At 41.6% G+C, this 10,400-nt stretch overlaps 1 protein-coding gene across 1 annotated transcript in view; it reads left to right on the forward strand.

Annotated features, from left to right (window-relative positions):
• Nucleotides 1–10,388, forward strand: part of tprn (taperin) — a 28,935-nt gene extending 18,547 nt beyond the window's left edge. The window contains exons 2-4 of the mRNA XM_037116905.1: nucleotides 3,351–3,552; nucleotides 5,080–5,204; nucleotides 6,315–10,388. Coding sequence (XP_036972800.1) covers nucleotides 3,351–3,552; nucleotides 5,080–5,204; nucleotides 6,315–6,377 — 390 coding nt within the window. The 3' untranslated portion in view covers nucleotides 6,378–10,388. The remainder of the gene's footprint in view (nucleotides 1–3,350; nucleotides 3,553–5,079; nucleotides 5,205–6,314) is intronic.
• Nucleotides 10,389–10,400: the final 12 nt, after the last annotated feature.

Below are 10,400 nucleotides of genomic sequence, written 5' to 3' on the forward strand. Positions count from 1 at the left end.
CCCTGTCAGCCTCCGATTGTAAATCTATAGACCATTGTTCTTAATGTCTTGACCCACATTCCTAAATTATAGACCTTAGTTCTGAATTTATTTATAGGTCTTTGTTCTCAATCTGTAGATCCTTAGGTAGTTGATTGAGGACCGTTATCCTTAATCTTAAGTCCTGGTCCTGAACAATAGGACCCTAGTCCTGAAGCTAGAGGTCCTCGTCCTTGATTTATAGACCATTATTTATAATTCATCAACCTTAACATTGTCTGCCATTATATCTATAGACCCTCACCCAAAATTCATAGAACATCGTCATAAATCCATCGACTTTACTATTGAATCTACAGACTCTCATCTTTTGTCCTGATTCTGTAGACTTTGTTCAGACTTTATCTCTGGTCTTGAGTTCATAGTTTTATCTATAGACTTTTGACTCTTTTGCCACCTCTGTTCTTCATTTTTCGACCCTTGTACAATGTTGATTCTCAGCTGGAATCTATGGATCCATTCCTTCCAAATATCCTGGAACCTGTAGGCGCATTTTTTAGTCTCTAACGCCTCAATCTTGAAATTCTCATCGGAAATGGAAATACACTGAACCGAAATGATCACGGATTTATGTGTCCTTAATGAACAAGATGTCAAGTGTGCAAATTTGTTTTATTCCCAGGTTATGAAGTATTGCACACTCAATCTAAGTTTTTTTTGACTCACAGGTGTTGCAAAAAAAAACTCTTTCTCCACCATCACAGACCTCAGCATAATTTCAGATACAGACCAGAGCAAGAAGTCATAGAGGATGTTGAACACGCACGTCATTTTATAATTGCGGTTAAAGCGTGTTGAGTCGGAGGTGCTGTTGCTGGCTCGTAGCCCTTGTGATGGAGATTAGGGCAGATTTAGATCAGGGCCTGCAGAGTAGATGGAGCCAGGTACTGTAGGTTAAGAGCAGTCAGCTGACGGACAAACCTACTGTTTTATTTGTATGCGTCGGCTGTCATCTCCATGGCAACTGCGGCGAAAATAAAGCCTCTCTGAAACGCTTACATGTGGCCAGTATACATGACTGGTGACTTATTATAAACCGTTTGTGGTCTTTCTAAAACTGCTACCCTCAAGTGAAATCATATGAAATAAAGGCATACTGATGGAAAAATGGGGAATGAAATCGGACTGAAGTTTCTCAGAGAACCTGGCACTTTCTCGTTCCAAAGGAGGATAAATGCCGGTCGGTGTGAGCTCGCTGACAGCAAGAGCAGCTGAAGTCTCTGGTCTCTGGGGTTGCCATTCATGTTGGATTACATGGTGCAGCAAAGGGCAAGGCCCGTCTCACCCCACGGATCCGTGTTTGCAGACCATTGAGGCGTTGCCAGACAGACATGTCTTACAGGGAACACTCTGAGACAATCAATCACAGGCCCCTGAGCTCCTGGGAGGCGGCCACCTGTCCCACTTCGAGGACAGTACATGAAGCCACAGACGGGGCCCGAACAAACTGCAGCTGGCTCTCCAAGGATCCCAATTAAAAGCTCTGCTGAATAAGTTATGAGGTAGCTGGTTCGTTCGGAGCTAAACGGGCAGTACTGCAGTGCGAGCAAAGAGCTGAGACGTGAAAATACGCAGTATAGATAAAATTACAGAGCAATGAGGAAGTAATAACCTGTTAATGTTTACTGTGCTCATAAAATGCAGCCCGTCTTGAAGGACGGCGACGTGTTGGAATCTGAAAGACAGGATACCTGATACTTTGAAATCTCGGCTAATACCTGTGAAGTTTGGCCCCTCTGCCAGACAAGCCAGCAGGCAAACAGTTAACAGCGGGTGGTTTGTTTTCCTGGTAAACACATCTGGCCTGTAAACACAGAGTTTGTCTGCAGAGGCCATACAAGCTGCTCCTCAAGACAAATGGATAATATGAACTCTTATGTTTTAATACATTTTTATGATTTAAGCATTTAAAGATGGATTTACAGTTTTTATGACAGACCCGTCAAATATCAAAACATGTAGATGAGAGGGCGTTTTGGGATCTAACGACAGGCCTCATTTGGTTTGACTCTGTTATAAAAAAAAATCTCAGGTCTTAACCAGCTTTTTCTTTTCAACTGCATCTTACTGCCGTTATCAGTGGATGGAGTTTGCTCAGTTGTCATCATGTGACCTCGGTACGGAACTTCAGTCACGGTTCAGGGTTGCATAGTAAACGGAGTTCAAGTCATTTAAGACATGAAATTAGATTAGTTCCTTTGTCCGTGATTACTGGATTACATTGTTGATTAAAATACGGCAATTTTAAAATTTTCAAACTTTTTTTTTTTGATAACCGACACTGTTCAGTTATGAAAGGTGCACCTGACATATGGGGTTTCTGGGTAAACTGCCCTACTTTGTGGCAGACCTGGTGGGAGAAAAAACAGAATGCTGTGGAGTCAAAGTAAAAGGGCTAATTTAGCATTGGACCCTCAGAAATAGCCTCCCATTCCTGGCAATATCACCGTCCCTTCGACTTGGGAGTGCACATTTTTGCAGCCAAAAATAAAGTTGCTGCCATCTGTTGAGACCTCAACTTCATATCCGAGGAAACACTTGCACAATAGACACAGCATCCCACATTTTAAGAATACACACAGTACAGCTGCAGATGCAGTTCATGTAAGGGTAATTTGACTGCACCAACTGTAAATGCTCACTATGCAAAATGCATTGTATTTGCACTGAAAGTGTTGCTCTACATACTTAAAGAGGAAAACAAGGTAAAACGTAAATTATTTGTGTTTTTTGCCCATTTTGAATCCGAGGTGTAATATAATTATGATGAGGTCAACCAGAAGTGTTCAGATTAAATAAAATCTAAGTTATCTGACCCAACCCTCATAGTACAGTGTGTAGCATTTAAAAATGCTAGTAAATGGACCCTGAGCTGAGATTATTTTATCAAGAATTTGGAATTTAATTTTGGAGCCACTGCACCAATTTGGGGGATAACGCCTAGGGCCAGAAATGCTTGAATGAACCCCGTCTCAACTGACCAAAGTGGAAAATGAGTCTTTCTGTGAAAATGATAGTTCCTATCAGGAAACTACTACACCTTCTGTTCTCCTTCTCTTTATTTTCTGGCCAGCTAGATTTGAAAGAACATCAAATAATCTCTCCAAATCCTGAACACCTGCCTATGTTTTCCAAACACAAACAATTTATATACTGCCTGTGAAGTGAAAATGAAATATGGAGGCAGGGGAAATCAGTCAGTCAGACTCCTTGTAAATAAACAGTATCTCCAAATCAAAGCAGTGCAGTAACATGTCAAAGACGATAGATAACTGCTCGTTCTAATGTTTCTGCCTCTGTGTGTTTTGCAGCTCAAGATCTCCTTCAACGAGTCGAGTCTCGCGAGCACGTACGAGTATCCGTCGGAGAGCAGCACGTGGGACAGCGGGGACGAGGACGAGGACGAGAAACAAGATGAGAAGGTGGCGGATGACCAGCCAAGCATGGTGGGACGCATCCACATTCCCCGACCCAGTTTCACCAGCTCGCCCACGCACACGACCAACAGCAACGGTGAGACAGCATGAAATATGACGGAGCGGAGGAAAGTGATGTCCAGTTTAAACCCAGGAGCGGCATTAGAATCTCTGTCACGTTGGTCTCAATATCAACAGGTATTGACCACACGGCTATGAAATTAACTGGAGATATTCATGACCCCCCCCAAGGATGATCCCTAGGGATGATTTTGGCAGCCCTCTGAAGCAACCATTAGCTCAAAAATTGTACCTGTCCAACACTTGGTACACAACAACGAATCTTGAAATCATCCAGTGTATTCTTGAAGTCATTGTATATATTCATGGTCCCCAGAGGTTAAATCATTTCATGTGGTGACCCTCTAAACTTTGCTCTGAAGCAACCTGTAGGTCAAAATGTATTCTTGTCCAAACACTCTGGTCCACAACAGGCTCTCTTGAAATCAATTGGCCACGGCATCTTAAATGTCAGTGTAGATGTTCATGGTCCCTGGAGGATGTGTCATCCAGTTTTGTGGCAGGTGACCCTCTGAACTTTGCAATGGGACAATCATTTGGAGGAAAGAAAGTCCACTTGTAATACTAGAAACACAGAATTCTTGCAGGATTATAACTACATTTAGTGAGCACACTCCAGCTCCTCAGAGGATGAACATATTCAATTTTGAAGACCCCAAGCTTGCCTCTGTATAAATAAATACAAATCATGCAATTAAATGTACTTATACAAAAGCAGAGTGAGTAGAAGGCTTGTCTGGGACACGTGAGATCAAGAAAAACAAAATAACTATTAATGAGGAAGTAAAACCTGAAGCATTTGCAACATTAATAGGGAGGCAGCTTTTGCAGTGCTGGGAATAAATAAATAGGATGCAAAATGTTAATAGAGGGCAGGATCAGTAGCACTTACTTAATGTCACAAAAGTGCACTATATGGACAAGGGTCTTATGTAGGATACTGTGTTTACAAGACATGAATTGAAACAAGTATTAAACCACATCAGAGGTATTTTGGACTTTACTTCACTCAATTTTGAGGCGTGAAGTGGAGATCAGCTTTTCACTCTGCGGTTCATCGCCCATTGATGACCAAATGGAAAGATTAGCGATTAGCAGTGTAAGAGGAGAGGAGGACTATCTGACTGTAATATTTCTAATCAGTTTACACAAAGCAGCACATCCCGTATTACACCTGCCTCGTAAAGCTGTTCACATCCAGCTTAAGCAGAGACTGCGTCACGGCGGCTTTCGAGTTGATTTTGTTGTCATTTTTGCGGCATTTTAAATGTCTAAATGTGCTCACCAACCCGCTGCGTCAAGGCTCCGCGTTCAGCCAGAAAATGCACATAAAACTGCTGTTTTCCACTCTGAGGCTGATATTACCACTCTCATGTGCCCTGTGCAGATGTAATGGGACTGACAACATTAAGTGTGAAGACAATGACCCCTACTGGACAAATTGTGAACTACATTTGAAACAACGTTTCAGTGGCAAAGACACATGGAAGAAAAACACTTATTGACGTTTTGGTAACACGTGATGTCTTTTTATCGTCTGCAGACCTTTCCAACTACGTTCCCAAGCACTCGGTGGACTTCAGCGCCTGGCAGGAGCACAAACATGATGACAGTGTTTACCAGGAGGACTCCACTTCTCAACACACCCAGCTGACAGAGGAAGTAATGGTGAGACTGAGCGTTCATCAAACATTAGGCTTTTACAGGTTTCAGTTTGAGAGTCGAGTCCCAGGAGATGTCTCCTCTCATGAAGGTCCCAGTTTAGATTTCCAGTTAACTTTCTGCAGAGTTTGCATCATCTCCCAGTCTTCTCTGTTGGACTCTTTGGGGGGGAAAAAATAAATCATCACTTTCCCTTCCATGTTTGCATCATTATGCATGATTCCATGTGGTTTATATTCCATTTTTTCATATAAAAGTACTTTTGTTTTGTTTGAAATGCGCAGTAGGCCATTTGGCCGATGGGCCAAGCCTCAAATGTTTGATGCTGCCTATAAGTGTGCAGTTTTATCGTAAATTCAAGATCAAGGTCGTAATTTTGTAGTGTCTGTGTTATGACGGGGGAACTAAACAAGTCATGCAGGCTATTAGGATTCATCTGTTTTCTTTTCGGATTCTTTTTCAGTGATACAATTGGTTTTCATTGTTACTGAAGTTGAGGAATCCTGTCAGCAGCTATTGCCAATGTTACATTTCCTCCATAGTCTCATAAAGACAGCAGGACCTGATCAAGTACACATCATTGTTCTCCCTGCAAAACATGATTCTTTACACAATGTATACATGTCTAACAGTATTAAAGGTGACCTGTGGAGTTTTCTCCTGAACAAAGTTTCTGTTTACATTCGGTCAGAATGCATTGTGTGTGTGCTTGTGGTCTAAAAAATGTGTTAAAAGTAATCCCTATTCGGAAAACATCTTTAAAAGCCAGTTTCTCCTTAACATGTATTGTTTACACCCACGATTACTTGCTGACAGTTTTCCACCTCTCTGCCTTTGCTGGCACATGTAGATCAGAGCAGTAAAAACAATGGCAGGAAGAGACCCACATTAAGGCATTGAATTCATAATGTCTAGTAATCAAAAACTCCACAGGGTGCCTTTTAACAAGTCGGAACAAACACTGACAAGATGGATTAAACAGTGTAGTTTAGGTGGAATCAGTTGTAAAGGATACAGTACATTTAGGATATCACACATGTCACTGGCAGAACACTGAAATCTGCTTTATGACATGAGCTTAGAAGATGCTGAGCACATGTTGTCCTCTCTCCACAGCTCACCCCGGCAGACAGCTCCTCCCTGTCTGACTACAGCAGCGAGCCCGCCCTTTACTTCTGATCGCTCGGACCAATCAGCTGTACAGTAGCATCTCACCCGTGGGACCAGACAGCAGCCAGAGCCCAGCCAGGTCTGCCACACCTGGGCCTGAGCCGCCTCCAGCTCTACACTCCAGCCGCCTCTAAGCACATCTTCTCTATCAGACAGGAAACAATGTTTTGTTTTGGGATTTTTTTTTTTTTTAATTTCTTTTCAGGGTGGGGTGATGATTTCCTGCCACGGTACCACAGCACGCCACGTTACCGACTGCATATCAGAGCAGGGCAGCTTTTTGTCGGACGGCCAGTATTCCATTCCCACCCTCTCTCTGACCTGAAATCCAAGAGCAGCTGGACTGTGTTTCCCCTGCCATCCCGGACAGTTGACCTGTCGGCCTCCCTCCTTCATCGTCCCTCACCGACAAAACAGAATCCAATCCACTGTCACCATCTAGAGAGATGCCTGTCTTCTTCTCCAGACTCTGGAAGAAGTTCACCGGCTTTCATCGTCCCTCCTGCATTTGTCTGCCTCATCATTCACTTCAAGTCTTTGGGAGATACTGACAAGCGAAGGAGCTCAAACACTCCTTCAAAGGACAAGAAGCCACCAGTGCCCCATGTGTAGGTGACGGGAGTTCAGTGTTAGCATGAAAACATGTCAATAGGACGTCCACGCGTCCACACGTGTAGATCGCCGGCAGACTCAAAAAAAAACAAAAAAAAATGGTGAAAGGGTGCCACAATTGTAGTTTGTTTTTTTTTTGTCCTTTTGTTTTTGTACCTGCATGTTTTTGATTTCAGCCAACAGCTCGGTTGGTTCTCTTTTACTGTAAAGCTTCTGTATGCCTTTTAGTTTTCTTTTTCTCTGGCAAACTATGCTGTATCGAAGCTGCTGGACGTTAGGTAGAAGAGTCTTTTAACGGCAAGCAAACTTCAACAGCAACAACAGAAAAAAAAAAAAAACTCCCTTCTTTGTGTCAAGGAAGGGTTCAATTATGCACCCCAGGGAAGATGTTCTGTCAATCAGCAGCAACTCTGATTTCTGAGTGAACGCGTGATAAAAGTGACCTTGGCCAACAATGTCTGTATGTCCGTGTTGCTGGTGACAAACAAAAATCGTCATACTGTAGAATGTTTCTGTATATCCTCTATCAAGGTTATCTGTGTCACGTTTTATCAGAAAGCTGTTAGACCTCCTGACAATTCTTTCCGGCTTTCTCCTCGTGTATTTATTCCTGCTTAAAGTTGAAGTTTGCATGTCTGAGACCTGCTCATGTACAAAAGACATTTTTGTAAAGACAAACAAATTGTGCTGGTGTGGAGGGAAACCGGCGTGGTTTTCTCTGTTTTTCGTTTTCCAGTCGGACCTCATGTACTTTGACATTCCACAGAGAAAGAAGCCGGTTCCATCGGAGTAATGAAGGCAACAATGATTATGATCACTCATAATATGGCATGTTTGTGAGAGCGAATGCAAAGATTGTGTGTGTGTTTGAAGGTATATGTAAATGTTTTTTTTTTCTTTTTTAATTAAGATTGTTTTATATAAGATTGCACCAAGTTTCCACCTGATGTTTTTTTTAAAAACTCATAATGCCAACCAATTAAAGTGTTGCTGTAACGGCCTCACATTCCTTCTTTCCACGCCCAGGATCGACCCTTCGGCCAGTATTGTTGTACAGTTTCCACCATATTTTCATATCCTCAAGTACGAACATGTATTTCTTACTCCTGTCATATTTCTTTTTCTTCTTATTTCTCCCATCAGAGGAAATGTGGTGATTTGGATTTTGCTCTGAGGGGAATGAGACGTTCTATCTTTGTCCGATCTGTTTTGTCTGCGGTCTTGGATGTTAAATGTGTTTTGCACTGTCATGCTATTAGCTTTGTTTTGCACCTCATGAGAAGGAGCAGAGTAGGCAACGGAGGAAATGTGCACTTAAAAAAAAGAAAAGAAAAAAAAAAGAACAAGAAGTCTAGTTGGAGAGTTTTGTTTCCAAACAGTAGCCTTTATGGACACCTGCTTTTAGACAACCATTGATTGTATGTCACACACAGTAGAGGAGGAAGAATATTGAGCCCTTGTTTGGCGTACTAACATTTTTTTTTAGACTGCCGGTGTTGACTTTTTTATGATCAAAATGAATGAATAACGTTTTGGAATAGAACTCTTCAACTGTAAACGATGAATGCACTGCCGATGAATGCCATGTCCACTTTCTTTCTTTCTTTCTTTCTTTTTTTTTTTTAACTATTTGCCACAGCCTTGCATCAAAAAAGTCTTATGATTGTCGGCCTTGATGCTGTGACCACTAACTGTAGCCCAAGTGTAATTTTCTCACACAGGTCCAGGGCTTCGTCTTTGTACTGAAGGGACCCTCAAAACACCCGTCGAATCCTTCAGCTCACTTGATGTTATCGTTCAGTCGACCGGATGTGTTGTGCAGAAGCTTTAAAGGCCCATACCACGGATTTTACATTCTTTAGCCCTTTGAGTACAAATCATGTACGCCTTGCATTATTGGTGACCATTCTGCAAACTGCAGTTTAGAAGTTTGAATGTTTCAATTATTCCAGATTATCACTGGTTTCCACTCAGTTTCTTATGGCATGGGAATCCCATTTAATTTGGAACTTGCTTAACTTGTATAAAACAGAAGGAACATCGTTTTTATATATACTTATATATCGTTTAGTTTGTACAGTTTGGAGTAACGGGGACATTGCACATTAATAAAGTTTATGTAAATGTGCCAGTTGAGCCATTCTGGCTAACTTTCAACTGCAGACCCCAGGCAGGTGCAACATCAGGTCCCATAGTTGTTGCATCATAATGACGTAGAGCTTGGTATCATTCGAAAGAACTACGCTTCTATACTAAAATTATACTTCTGTCATACCTTTCTCTAGAAAAACACCAGAATCCAGAATTGTTTCCACTTTCAAACTGCCAATTTCTTTCTTTTTATCCAACATTGTTTGGTCAAATAATAAGTTAAAAAAGATGATGAATCTGAGCAAGTGTACAGCAGACACATTTCAATCTGTGCCAAAAAGTACTGAAGTTCAGTATCCATCTATACAATTTGCTGTGCATACCTGCACTCCTGTCATGAAGGAAACACCACCGACTATCCATCCATATGGAGATGAGTAGACAGTTACTCTCCTTCTTTAAGAATTTACATTTAAATACCTAACTATCATAATGTAGAGTAACTATAATGGACAAAAATGTATGCAGACTGATGTTTGTTGTTATAGAGGTTAAGCAAGTTACATGGGTCCACTAGTTTATTTTCATACTGAGGAAAGGAATGGTAACCAACTGCTGCTTTGAAAAGTAGGAAAAACACACCAAAAAACAAAATTATATAAAATAGTCTGCAATAAAAATAAGTAAGTGCACATGATTTGTAATTAAGGAGCTACAAAGAACAAAACACATGGGTGTGGTTCTTTAAGTTTCAAAGACTGCCTCTCTTGGACCTGCTGTGGAGTCGTAGCTAACAGTTACATGACACGCCTGTGGATTCATCTGTGGTAGCTGCTTTTGACAGCCAAAACCCCAAAGAGGACGTTTACTCTCTCTGGGAACCTTTAGCTCTCTGTCTTTCTGTGAACTGAAGGACCAAAAAAAGGCAGAGTGTATTACGGGAATCTCCACTGATCGTCCTCAACGACACCAGCCAGAACCTTTCTGTTGGATATTACATGGACATAGAGGCACACAACTTGACTTCTGAAGTGTACATGCGGTCTTTCTCTCTCGCCGCGGTGTTTTCCCATCCGTCTACTCCTGTTGCAAAGTGAGCAGTCTGTGTTGGTCACACTGTAGCAACTCTGTGGTAGAAGTTCCATCTTGTTCCCCCTTTACTTTCCCCCCCGCGTCTGTAAATCGACATCACAGCAGATGTGCTTACTGTAAAGTTATTGTCAATGATTTGGGCAAATAAAAAATAAAAAAAGACAAAGTGATGTCATACTTGTACAAATGAAAGCTCAATAAATAGAAGACTTGAACAAATGTAAATACTGTGTGTCA

Source organism: Acanthopagrus latus, chromosome 12 (genome assembly GCF_904848185.1).
Source record: "Acanthopagrus latus isolate v.2019 chromosome 12, fAcaLat1.1, whole genome shotgun sequence".
Lineage (NCBI taxonomy): Eukaryota > Metazoa > Chordata > Actinopteri > Spariformes > Sparidae > Acanthopagrus > Acanthopagrus latus.